At 37.2% G+C, this 13,263-nt stretch overlaps 3 protein-coding genes across 10 annotated transcripts in view; 2 read left to right on the top strand and 1 right to left on the bottom strand.

The window, feature by feature from the left end:
• The window catches only part of PNUTS (Phosphatase 1 nuclear targeting subunit), a 13,139-nt gene extending 8,250 nt beyond the window's left edge, over positions 1-4,889 (top strand). For all 5 annotated transcript variants that reach the window (XM_018026687.2, XM_018026690.2, XM_026814552.1 and 2 more), the window contains 4 exons: positions 1,583-1,966; positions 2,055-2,366; positions 2,454-2,613; positions 2,804-4,889. In XM_018026687.2, the coding sequence (XP_017882176.1) occupies positions 1,583-1,966; positions 2,055-2,366; positions 2,454-2,613; positions 2,804-3,644 (1,697 nt within the window). In that variant the 3' untranslated portion in view covers positions 3,645-4,889. The remainder of the gene's footprint in view (positions 1-1,582; positions 1,967-2,054; positions 2,367-2,453; positions 2,614-2,803) is intronic.
• Positions 4,458-6,254, bottom strand: LOC108626173 (calcium load-activated calcium channel). The gene is made up of 4 exons (XM_018026692.2): positions 5,978-6,254; positions 5,827-5,904; positions 5,429-5,748; positions 4,458-5,356 (listed from the first exon to the last, which is right to left on the bottom strand). The coding sequence occupies exons 1-4, from the start codon at positions 6,036-6,038 to the stop codon at positions 5,264-5,266; spliced, it is 552 nt and encodes a 183-aa protein (XP_017882181.1). The 5' UTR covers positions 6,039-6,254; the 3' UTR covers positions 4,458-5,263.
• Positions 6,255-7,372: 1,118 nt separating this feature from the next.
• The window catches only part of LOC108626166 (protein FAM13B), a 15,416-nt gene continuing 9,525 nt past the window's right edge, over positions 7,373-13,263 (top strand). The window contains exons 1-5 of one of the 4 annotated variants that reach the window (XM_026814557.1): positions 7,373-7,565; positions 9,072-9,870; positions 10,126-10,337; positions 10,417-10,798; positions 10,882-11,125. In XM_026814557.1, coding sequence (XP_026670358.1) covers positions 10,146-10,337; positions 10,417-10,798; positions 10,882-11,125 — 818 coding nt within the window. In that variant the 5' untranslated portion in view covers positions 7,373-7,565; positions 9,072-9,870; positions 10,126-10,145. Of the gene's footprint in view, positions 7,566-7,595; positions 7,719-9,068; positions 9,871-10,125; positions 10,338-10,416; positions 10,799-10,881; positions 11,126-13,263 lie in introns of those variants that run through there. The other 3 variants (XM_018026679.2, XM_026814559.1, XM_026814558.1) reach the window with 3 other exon arrangements.

Genomic DNA, 13,263 nt, shown 5'->3' with positions numbered 1-13,263 from the left:
TGGATTTTATTTAAATAAGGCTGGATTGCAAATACTCTTCCGTACATTCGCATAAGGAAAGAAACATTGTTTTTAGCGAATATTTTAGTAATCCTTTTAAACGAAACGTTAACATGTGTACTATTTGAGTCACAAAGAGTTTATCAAGATACGAAACGTAATATTTAAAAAATTATACGTCGTTAATGTTACGTAGAAGATAAAACGCCTAAGAGCTTATAATACGAGACGATTTTAAAAGTAAGAAAACAATACTTGAGGATGAATCGAAAGTTTATGGAAATAAAATTGGAGCCGTATAATTAAAACCTGCATATTATTCCCCAGTTTACTGTTATATCTTTCATTAAACATGTTCTAAGAACAGTTACACGATTATCGATACGACTCATGAACAATATAATACATGTTTTTTCGCACTTTCTTTTCAAAACTGCATTAATGTTATGCATCAATCTTTCTCGAGTATAATTTATCATGCACGCTATTTCTTCAGCGCTAAATATGTAAATTATCTGATTGATAGTTATCATTATTCGAATTTGAATATTTTTTTTCAACATTAAATGAAAATAGTTGCCAAAATGGGCACCCGAAGAGGTTTTTGTTGCTGTATGTTATTGTGTATTCCTACAAGAGAACTTTAATTTGAAACTAACTTCTACTTAGTAAAAAGAATGCCGTAGTTCGACTGTATCGAAAGAATGTAGCTATGTTAAATAGAATATCCTTTTCTTTATCAAGTTACTTTGCATTATTATTTAATTATGTAAAAAAAAGTAATACGCAAAAACTTGCAACTTTCCTTAAAGTAAATGTGCAATACTCTCAGTCCGTTGTACTTTTAAAAATTCAGACCTTCAATACGCGCACGTAATCTGCTTTAAATTCTGTTTGAAACTCTGAATAAATTAGAGGCTCCTATAGATTAAAAGTAATCGACAAATTGATTGACCCGCTTATCATAGAAATTGCTTAATAACGTAACTACTACTTACAATTACATGTACAATTGTGCAATAAATATTTGTCATTTCCCTGTTTGAATACATCGCATTATTTTTATTGTTGTATAATAATAATAATTAATTGTGTAGCTCTTACAGATTCTTTTCTTAGGGTTCCCTCTAATTCTTCATGTGTCATTTATTAAAATATCGTTTTATTGCAGCTCTTCCGAGATACCAGAATTCGACCCGCAGCCTTCGCGCAGTTATAAATTGTTTTCTTCTTGCAGGTTGATGCGGATTATTGTAATACCAGCAGTTAAATAGAATCAAATAAAGCTAATCTTTGTTTTACAAGGACATATTATACGGAATGTTAACAAATTTTATTAGTTAAACGTGATGCACAGAACTCTTCTTTTTGGTGAAGGCACCTGAGAAATCAGTTTACTGTACTTGTAAATATTAATTTACTTTTTATATATTACAGATGTTATTAAATATTGTAAAAGATAGTAAGAAGATAGTATTAAACCTTTCTCCTGGTTAACTGTTACATGATTTAAAAAGTGTTGCGATTCATCGATCTCTTCCTTCTAATTATTTTATTAAATTATATTAACTGTTTCTTTTAGCAATGGTTTTGCAAGAAAGCGATATGTTTATGGATGCTTTGACCGCGTCGACGAAAAGTAAAGAACCGAGGAAAAGAAAACGGAGGACGTCCATCACGAAAGATGGTCCCACGGAAGTTAAGAAACAAGAAACTGCCAGTAGTAATAATCGCGATGTCACAACACCACCCACCTCACCGACAAGTGCCGATGAAAAATCACCCGTAGTTATCAAGCCTAACTTTAAGTTTTATCAAGATACGCTAGAAACGGAGGAAGATAAGGAACAGAAAGAGAGGGAAAATTCGGAGGACGACGCGAAGAAGGAAAAGGAAGAGGCGACGGACGATCAGAAGGAGAACAGAATATACAAAGCGGAGATCGATGACGATACCGGAAGTAACAGTGAGTTATTTGAAATTTTGTTTATTGATATGATCTTTAAATAAAATGTTTATTTTATCTGTACGAATGGGAAAATATTTTATTCTAGCACCTACACCGGAAGAAGACGTGGATGAAAAGGCTTCGGATTCTCCGGAAGATACTTCCTCCGATTCGACGAAGAAGGATTCCGTTGGTCCTTACCCGGAAATACGATACGTCGATGGACTGCGGAGCGTTTTGCTACTTCAGAAACGCAAAGGCGCGAAGAAAGTATTGAAATGGAAAACGGATCTGGAATCGGTGCGCTACTTCGAGTTAGACGAAACGGAAAGGGTGAACGTTACGAAAACGTTTACCGACATGAAACAAATGGAGAAGCAAAACGAGAGGGAAGCATTCCAAATGGCCAGGAAATTAAGTAAGTCCTTAAGAAGACATTACGTTACGCTGATTCGAGTATGAATAATTAAATTGAATCAATTATTGCTACTATTTGGTTTCGTAGGTAACGAGGATTTAATGGAAGAGAGGACGAGATGGAAAGCTCTAATTCCGATCGATTTACCGCCGCCTTTAGTGGAGCCTGGAAAAGACAGCAGAGAGAAGGATATTCAGTACGCTCGGGAGAAAGGAATTTTACAAGCATTATACTTCAACCGCAGCATGTACGTATACACTTTTTTTACTAAATAACATCGAACATTATATGCCGTGCAGCGCGCGAGCAGTAGGTATGTGCAATAGATATATAATATGTTCGTACGAAAAAAAGAAAACTTGGATAGTATATTTATTTAAAATAGTATTTTATTGCATATAAATTTGATCGGTAACGGAATATTTCATTTCATACAGGATACCAGACTCGGCGGCAGAACCAGACGAAGAACGTCACCATATATTTAGTGAACCTAAAATCATTCCCTTGGAAGATCTCACTGGAAACAAGGAAAGTGAAAAGGACTTCACTTCTATGCCATGGCCGGAACCGAAACCACAGTTACAACCCCAAACGCCACCAGTTACGAACTTCCATTATCCAACGTTCAATCAGCAGCCAGTCATGGCGTCTATGGGACCTCAGACTTCGATGGGACCGATGCCCCAAATGTCTCAGCAAATGATGGGGCCCACTCATATGGGTCCTATGGCTTCCGAGATGGGAGGCCCGATGCCTACTACCGCGGGAGGTGGCTGGAGAACCGGGGACGGAAAAGTAGTCGTACCCGACGCAATGAGTATAAACCCGATGGGTAATATACCGAACGCGTTCCCACCAGGAATGGAAGGTGGCCCGATGGTGCCACCCGGAATGATGGGACCACCGCCGATGTTCAATCAACAGCAAGAGGGCTACGGTATGATGGGCCCCGACGATATGGGTTTCAATAACATGAATCCCAACAATTTTCAAGGGCCACCGGGTCCTATGTACGGTCCTGGCCCGAACTTTCAAGGGCCCAGAGGTGGCGGCCCGATGCATGCCAGGGGCAGAGGCGTCCCTGGACCTGGTTGGTACAGAGGCGGTGGGGGACCACCCGGAAGAGGAGGATGGAGGGGGGGCGGCGGCGGTGGTGGATGGAGAGGAAATGGAAAACAGCCACCCGTGTGTAGGCAATTTTCGAAGAACGGTTACTGTCGGGTCGGTGACAAATGTCAATATCTACATCCCGGTGTAAATTGTCCACCATTTTGAACGAAACTGACACAGTGAATTAGTTCAGAACTTCCGCAGCCGCGTGACATGAACATGCATTCTGCTTGATATGAATTAATGAACAATGAGCGAGAGTGCCCCGAATGGTTGATCATGTTCGATAGGAGACTCGCGTTCGAGAATCGATGATGTGCAATTTTTTATTGATAATGAAATCAAAAAAGATGAAGCACCAGCCATTTTCACAAAATGTAAACGATTCACTTTACTTTGAATAGTCTAAGAAGAAAGCGCGATAAATTTATTTTTCATGAATAATACTCAAAAAGATTACCAATATTTTACACTACTTTAAATCTGAAGGGACAATGTAAAGACAACTTTATTCATCTGCTGGGCAGAAAAACCGACGTTATTTCATTCAAGCATAATTTCAAGTAGATCTTTTTAAAACGATTTGAAGAACATCGAACATGCTTTTATTCTTCTTAGAAATTTTGATTCAATTCAGACCGATTCAATAAAATCTTAATTGAAATGTCTTCCCATTTAAGTTCGCGATTTACAGGCATTAACCACTGCCGACAAAATATGGTTGATTGTATATACGTGAAGAAACAAGGGTCACCGCGAGTTTTAATCTTATTGGCATGACGATTAACGATTTCAAAGTGTAACGACGCTGACGAAATATGAAGTGAACAGGAACTCCAGTTTAAAGAGCACTGCTTTTACAGATTGTCAGATGGGTATTAATCACTTTCATACTAATGAATTATATAATTCAGATACTGTTAACATGAATCGGGCATATTACGACGGAACAGAACATTGTAACACCAAAAGTTCAAATAACGAGTCAAATAACTTTTATTAAATTAAGATATATTACGTTTAGTCATCTACTGTAGATTGGTTGTAAATATCATACATATAATACTTGTATCATTTTGTATAAAATCTCGCTAGCTCTAATAACAAGAGACTGTTTTAGGCTTAAACCGTACATAATAATATAAAATGAAAGCAACATTTTTTAGTAAACAGAAATGTGTATCCGTAATTTGAAGTATGTAGTTAAAGCGTACCGCGATCGAGTATTTGCAGAGCACATTTTCACCTTATAACTTTGAACGTGTGCTCGATAAAATGTATCTCTAACGTTATACTATATCATTGTGTTAAATATTTTTTACGAATTAAGGGTAGTGGTTATTTTTTTTGTATATGATTGATCGTTATGTTTGTATATAACATTGATTGTTGTATAAGAATTGCTTGAAGGAATACATAAAGTCATACCTATTTTCTAAAATATGCAGCATTACTAGCTCAATTACAGAAAGCTATCCTTTGTCTTTATCATTTCACATTCCTTCCTGGCTTACCATAAAATATCTTAATAATGTCCACTCCTATATGTTCTTGAATACTTGATTATCAATATATTAGTATTAAATATATATTTATTATTTATAATTTAAGTATACAATGTACACATTAGGTATATATATTATGTTTTACAATTAGTTTGTAGCAATTACAATTTCAATATCGATTATCGACATTCATTACTAGGATGAGCAGTCACCAAGTACCCCGAGAAATTTAAATACTATATAACATGTCGTAAATCATAATTTTACATTGATCTAAGTTCATTTGAATTGTTGTGGTGGAGGACCAAAGATACTTCCACTCTGTTTGCTTGCAGTTCTAGAAGGAGCAAATCCAAGCATCTTCTGAATATTCTGCAATAAATAAAGATTCTTGAATATATGTAAGAAGCAAGAGTAAAAAATTATTGGAATGTGTAAACATACTTGTCGGATACTCATGGTGCACAGTATGTACAAAAAGATGAATGAACATTCTGTATAATCGTCTCCAGGGAGATTCCTATGGGATAAGCCTTGTATCCAACTAATTGGCACAAAAGGTAGCCTGGCAACGACTCTACCATCAAAAATACTATTGAACATGCTTAGGAGAGCTGTAAATGCAAATCCAATTGCAAACATGGATTTCATTTTTACTAGAGATAAATCTCTATTGTTATTTTTCAGCCTTTCTTCCTCTCTCTCAATTTTCTTCTTCTGTTGCTTATCCAGTGAATCTCCATGTGCTTCTTTTCTTTTTTCCACTAAATTTTATTCAATTGTATTAATAAAACAAACACAAGAAATTAAGTACTTTTACCAATAGTTGTATAAACACTCACATTTTTTACTTTGTTTCTCTACCTCTGCTTTTAACTTTTGATATTTTTCTGTTCTATAAACCATTAGCCACGTTAAACCTGTGAATGTTAAGAAAATTAATTGATAAAGACGTAACCTTAAAAATGATAACAGTTGAGAGGAACCAGTTACCTTCTCCTAATAAAGCTGTACAAATACTAATAAATACTATTAAAATTGTGTCTGCCCACATGTTGACACAAAAATTTACTAAATATTGTTTAGACTATTCGAACATATGAACCGACTCTTGAAAACACACTCCTGCACAGCTGCACAGTCCGTATGTCATTCTCTACTCAACGAGATTGAAAGATATTTGCTATGAACTACTGTGAATGGGTATGAAATTAACATGTAATTTTCAACATTACCCCTGTTTTATATTATAGTTACGTCAACTTCAAAATTTGTATTTAATGAGACATTGTTCACAAAATTTATTGTTAACTCTATAAAATATTAAAATAAGTCTTTTCCAAAAGTCTCATCGCATATATCTCCTGCAACGAAAACTATATAAAACAATGAATCTCAAAGACAATAATTTTCTTTATTGTCTTATCAACACTTATGTCTAGTACGATACAAATTTAATACAATAAATGTATGCATAATACATTGCCTCGCGATTCAAATGATATGCGTGACACGAGATGCTATATGCTATATGTATAATGTGGCAATAATGGGATCTGCGCACATGAATCGTGGAAAAGTAGGATACGTATTATTATATACTATAATATCAAGATTGTTTATTCGCAGTTACGTGTTCAGAATAGCTATAAATGAAGAGGGTACCTAATTTGTCATAAAGACCCGAGAGACCCTTTTATGATCCTTCTTAAAGGGTGCCCATAAAACTAGCCACTTAATTTTACCTGAGATAGAGCCAGATTATGGTCCTTCATTGTATGAAACAATTTTTAATTATGAAAGTCAGGTATAACTTTCTGATAAGCTTAGATTTCGAATGGTCAAGGTAAACTTCGATACTGTAAATATTGGAACTGATTAGGAGATACTGTTAAAGAGTTTGATAAGTCTTCGATACAGAAGGAATCAACTGTTCCTCGACGCATAAATGTTTTCAAATGCTTCCTGGGATGATATGCAATAAATAAATTTCGATCCATTTGCTTCGTTCCTTTTCCACGTGGATCGATCTTATCCTTTTTCGTATCTTATTCTCTCGCTGTCTGTCATCGTTCCTTGTATTTCTCTTCGTTCCTCTCGAATCGTTTTACCTTCCTTTTCTCTCGTCCATCTTCCATCCCTGTCCCATCCTTTCCCCCTCTTTCTCCACCATCCCTTTCTCCGATGCTCCCACCACCAGCCGCCACCATCACCGTAATTCTTTCTCTTCTCTATATGAAATTCTGTCTCCGTCTCCTAACTTCGGTCTCTGTTCTCTCGCGGATGCTTCACGTGACCAGAACGGTCTATTGATTCTTGGAGGATTGTACATGCGCCCTCGTCCTCACGATATCTGCTGCCAAGGGGGTAAGTACGTGATACGCTGGAAACACTGCTCCGAGTTCCGTTCGCCAACGGCGGAGACGCATACGGGGCTGTAATCGTGTATAGAGACGAAGGGGTGAAACGAGGAAGAGGATAGGAAAGGGGAGCTACGCGCTCGTGACAAACGCAGTATCGTCTCGTGTGGTGCTTGTGAACGATCACCGTTCATCGTTATGATTATCATAGTTAACGCCAGGTACATCTATTTCTTTATTTTCTCTCCGGGATATTGCAGTCGAACACTTGACTTGTTTACATGTTTAATATTACATACGTGATTTTCCAACAACTCTGTTGTTTCGTACTTGAGAACCGTCATGATGGAATGTAAAAAGTTAAGAACCACTCGGTGAGTTAAAGGAAAGTGCAAGTTTAAAAGCAACCTTTTTTAAATAACCTCAAATTACATTTCGGACTACGATGTTACAATAAAAATACAAAATTAATAGGCAGGCGGGCGAAAACTACTTTTTCGAATATCTGTAAATCCAACTTTTTGGAGAATTTTCGTGTACAGAGACTCATCGATTGAAAAGGTTTCTTGGCTACTACATAGTCAATTTATTTTTATGTATTCTTTTTTTTATTATTTAACGCTTGCACTTGTACACATTAGTGTTTTTTAATTGAGTGGTAATCAACATGCGAACGTTCTTGCGTGTGTTGCTAACGTTGGAGTATCAAAGGTGGTGGTTCAGGAACATTTACCCGGTTTCTCAAATATATCCGTAATCCGAGTTTATATTCGAACCAGGTGAATCGCGTAGGCAGCCGGGTGCTTCTATTCCCGTTTCACTGTAGTTTCTACACCAAAAGTAAACAATGCTATAACGACGACGACGACGACGACGACGACGTGTCGCGTTGCACGTTTCTCTGTTACAATGACTCGTGTCATTTTACCGTACTTCTTCTGAACATCGGCATAACAATACACCGTTTACGTTAACTGAAATATTACCTTATATCCCCCTCTTATTCAGTTGCTGCGTAGTGAAATGCTCGTTCCATTGCACCCGTGTAAATAATCGATCGTTCGTGCGATCAATGGAAGTTTATAAAAAGCAGTTTGATCACGACATCGCAATAGCTAGCAAATTTTCATCTTTCCGAGCCATTGTCCTTTCGTATTTCACGAACAAATTTTTTATTCTCCGTGTTTCATATTACCTGTGCTCATTTTCCTACTCATTTTTTAATCGTGAAAGCGTCAAACGCAACATTCTTTTAAATAGGAAGCTTAATGCTTCGTAGACAAACGAAATATACACAGAACCAACGACGAATGAAGATGTTCGTCCAGATATTCGCGTCCATTCGATATCGAAGAAAATTCTAGATTCTAGAGCAAGAACCGTTTTCCTCCTTGTTCGCTCAAAGATGACAAGTAGCAATTTACGTTTTCAATATGAAATGAAATTCTTTATAACTTTCACATTGCAGGACTGTATGAATTTTTAGTTTAATGATAATCAATGTACGTATGCGTACTTATATTTTTGCACACAAATCCATAGTTTAAGTGTAATTTTACATAATAGATATTATCCTATGTGTCGTTGAAGAGTGTCGAATATGTTGATCAAGATAAGAAAAAAATTCGCTGCTGGACATGTGGCTGATTCTTGGCCGAATTTCCGTATATGTAAAAGAAAGACGGACACAGCATGATCGAAATGTTTGCTCGTCTTGGTTTCAGAAGGCTAGAATAAAAGTTTAAAGGAGACAACACGTGGGCCATGCCAGGAGCAGAAACAGAGTGGTGACCTAAAACTCATCCTCGGCACTGACCCTCGATGCTTACGCTACGGCTGGTGTCGACTCATTTCTTGAAGCAGCCATAGGCAGTGCCCTTCGCCTTAGAGAAAGGGCTCGATGCGATGTGCCGTGATAGGGACATGAACCCAAAACTAGTCGAATTAAATGATCTCTTTTTAATGTCATATTGGTTGCCAACGTCGGTTTAAAAAGTTGCTCGAGAGAGTTCTGTGCGCGCGCGGTAAACACACGAAGGACCTATATACATATATGTACTTCGCCCCCAGTCTCTTGTCTACATCGAGAATTTCGCGTTTATACCCGTCCCTTTCTGATTTTCGTCATTCGTTTACACCCCACGCGTCGTTCCTTGCCCTCTTTGTTCGTTCGGTGACTCGAGGAATCAAAGTGATCGTAGATTAATAACGTGATAACGAGCCCAACGAAATCATTGCCCCGTGCAAGATTACCGCACGAGAGAGTGACTTAACGAAACAAACACAGTGATATAAATGAAGAAAAAGATCGATGTTCATTAAAGTTAGCATCGTTGGATAAGATATCCTGCTCTACTTATCTTCGTGTGCTCGAGGAAGACACACGAGAGCACCTTTTCATCTAACACACCCCTGGCAAATAGATTAGAAGGAAGAACAAACAAAAGCAAGAGGAGGTCATTCGAAGTAGCATTCAGGCTGAACACTATTTACCTAAACCTGTGGAAGGTTGCGAGAGAGTGCATTGTAAGTCCCGTTTGTAATAAACGTTTGTAAGTGTTCGTGTCGAACTGATTGTCGACAAAATCGCCAACAAGAATGATACAAAAATGTCATTGATCGTATCTCGGACATTGAAGACAAATATATATATCGCGATACACCCAATCGAAGATTGTCATTCTTGTTTGCGAAGTGGAATAATGTTTATATGCATGTTAGATTTATTTCAAGATTTTTCATTTGCACACGAAGTAAATGATGCCTCGTTCGATTATTTAGTTGAATAAAAAAATAGAAAAATGGGGGTTTGTCAATTTGATCAGTGCGGCGGCGGTGGCACGCGGTGTAGACAAAGTGGGATGAGACGTCCTCAGCAAGAACACCATCACCATCTCCACAATAATCATCACGATCATTATCAACACAACCACTATCATCATCATCATGGATCCTCGACAAGTCCTACGCGTTGCCGACAAGGCCACGAAAAGGTAATTGCTTTCATTGGCAGTACATTTATAATAATTAGCGAATAGATATCATAATGGATGAAAGTTGATCTTTTCGAAGGACGAGTCACGTTTAGCAAAAGTGAAACGCGTTCTGGCAGTATCGTTGCTGGGCCGTAACGCAGGATCATCGAGGGTTTTTGGCGCTCGATTAGATTCGATCGAGCCATACCTCGACACCGGTGTGCCCTTCGTGGTGCACCGGTTATGCAGTTACATCGAGAATTATGGATTTCAAAGCGCAGCCGTGTTTCGTCTCTCGGGTGGAAGCCCGAGACTGGCGGAAAGGTTGAGGGCTACCTTCGAGAGAAGAGGAGATGCCGATTTGGAAGCTGCTGCTTGTCCTCCAACTGCGGCGACGCTTCTACGGCAATACCTGAAAGAATTGCCCCAACCCGTCGTACCATCATCGCTTGTGGCTAGATTATTATCCGTTCATGCTCGTAAGTATCTAATTACATATTTATTGCCCCAGATTTATTTCGCTTCCTATAATACGCCGGTACCTTGAACATTTTGTTCCCAGAACATTACGCTAACGATCATGACCATTGGATCAGTTTAACGAAAGAACTTCTGTCGACTCTACCAACTTCTCATTACCGTTTGCTTGGTTACTTGATTCTGTACTTAAGCAAATATGAAGCTAAACACGGACGTAGCGCCGGCGTTTGCGGTGTGTTTGCCCCTGTGATTCTACCTCATGTTCCACCCGCCACTACTCTTCTTCGCGACATCTTGGCCGAGGCATCTGCACTCTTTCCGAATTGGTAAGTTGCACGACTATACGGTTTTTCTATTGGCATGAAGCATAAAAATGTTTAAATCGATGTCGCAAGTACATAGTATGTTGCGACTGTTGATTGATGCTCAATTTAGATCCAATTACTAACTATAAGCTTGCATACACGAAACCCTGTTACATAATTCAACTATATGTACTTTCGATCGAGATCGATTAAACATGCAAGCTTAAAATACGTATCTTTAGATAACGTTGATAAAATGATTATGAAACAATTATGAGATCAGTTGTTTTCACACAGTCATCCCAGCAAATGAAATTGATTGCTCTGGCTTGAATTACGTATTAGCACGTGCTAAATGGCCTAACTCTAGTTCGCTCGCGTGCTTTGTTCAATTTCCTGTCGCTCCACGTACGAATAGGTACGATCTTTCTAATGTACGTATAAGTACAGTCGTAATATTTTATATAGAACTTTTAAATTAAATACTTTGCTTCCTTTTCAAAATATTGCATATCCAAATGTTATTGAAAAATTTTTGATAAAATCAATATCGTTCATTTCTTTTATAGTTGACACACATTTTTGTAATTTGAGAGGATTAAGACTCTTTCGTAGTTCCATATTCTCGAATATCAAGCTGGCGTTAATCTGTATTAATTTATTCCACTTCCTATTGCGGTCATGAAGCGGTCCTTGACCTCATTGGAATTATTCAACATTGGCGAATGTTCTTGAAAGCACAGTCAATACTTCCTTTCGTTCCATACTTATTTTTCGATTAGCGTTCAAGGCGTGTGTTCCTGCATAGCAATAAACACCATATGTTTACTACATAGTTACGTATGTATACATATACGTTTCGACCGATCTTGGCGCTTCCACTTATTGTTACGACTCGAGAACGAGGTTCGCAATTAATTAATCTTCTAATTCTTTTATTACTAATTCTTATGAGCATGATTAATATCTTCTATTACTTGTTTATTAAAATATTATTAATAATTGTTCGGGATCGTATTAAGATTGTATTTGGAATAATTATCTAATATGCAGTTAATAGTACATACATATTATGCCCGTGTGTTGTCTCTGATTCGCGACAATTCGATCATCGATATTGTCGTCGGTATGCTATGTACGTGATAGAGAAAGCATTTGTACGTATAGTATCGTGTTCAATAGCTAGCAACGTGCCAATGTACTCTCACTTTCTATATAAAAAAAAGAACCAAACTGAAGATGTTTTTAAATGTTTCATTCTTGACATGATTTATGACAGAACCAATGTTTATTTGTATCGGGTTGGCATATTCACAGGAAATATTCTTATCCAAATTTAAAAAATTGTATATCTCGTGTATTTATGCTTTGACTAGTATAGTAGTATGAATAGTATCGTTCGTATTTCATTTAATAAGATTGTTTTCTTGACTTCGCACAATCCATCGATTCTTTGTAGAAAGGTTTTAATACATAGCATCCTGCGAAGTAATTTTATCCAGATGTGTTGGCCAAAATTATTTTAACTTCGTCAACAACACGTAATTTCTGGATTTAGACCAAACCCGTCGACGCAGTTCACGTTATTTAACTAACAAGCTACTCTTTAACATGATAAAAATGAAGGATAACGCGTGGATATATTTTTAAACTCGCCGAAAATGTTTGACTGCTAATAAAATCTGTCGTAAACGATCGATCTTTAGACAAATTACATAATACAATTCACGCTTTGTTAACAGTCACTTTCTTGACTTCTCAATTATAAAAGATTTTTATGCATCGATCGGGTCTCATTTCGAGGTCAATTTTCAATAAACATTTTATTAATTGCATTACACACGGTCAAGGAAATTGTCTGTTCGTGCTGCTGGTTTATTTGCGCCCGAATCACAATGGATTGTGCGTATTCTTGTTGTCCTTGAAGTCTGTCCAAGATTTGTAGGCTACTCCCGTTTACTTTGAAGAAGGTCGATTTTTTTTTATCTCGACCAAGTAATAACTATTACTTACCAGTTGAGAAAAGATGCTGATCTACAAAAATATTAATGATAAAAATATTGTCTATCGACACAGAAATGATTACATATGCTTTAAGGATGTATTGGCTGTACAGTCAATCCCAAAAGTTTATGTATCTTAGAAAAACACATTTCCTA

The sequence above is a fragment of the Ceratina calcarata genome, unplaced genomic scaffold (assembly GCF_001652005.2).
Source record: "Ceratina calcarata isolate Rehan_Ccalc_2016 unplaced genomic scaffold, ASM165200v1 scaffold39.2, whole genome shotgun sequence".
Taxonomy (NCBI): domain Eukaryota; kingdom Metazoa; phylum Arthropoda; class Insecta; order Hymenoptera; family Apidae; genus Ceratina; species Ceratina calcarata.
This window is presented reverse-complemented; position numbering and strand designations above follow the sequence as displayed.

Coding starts and splice junctions, on each gene's coding strand:
- LOC108626173 (XM_018026692.2), bottom strand. CDS start 6,038: ATGTGGGCAGACACAATTTTAATAGTATTTATTAGTATTTGTACAGCT. Junction 5,749..5,826: donor AGAGAAACAAAGTAAAAAAT/GTGAGTGTTTAT, acceptor AATAAAATTTAG/TGGAAAAAAGAAAAGAAGCA. Junction 5,357..5,428: donor GCACCATGAGTATCCGACAA/GTATGTTTACAC, acceptor TATTTATTGCAG/AATATTCAGAAGATGCTTGG.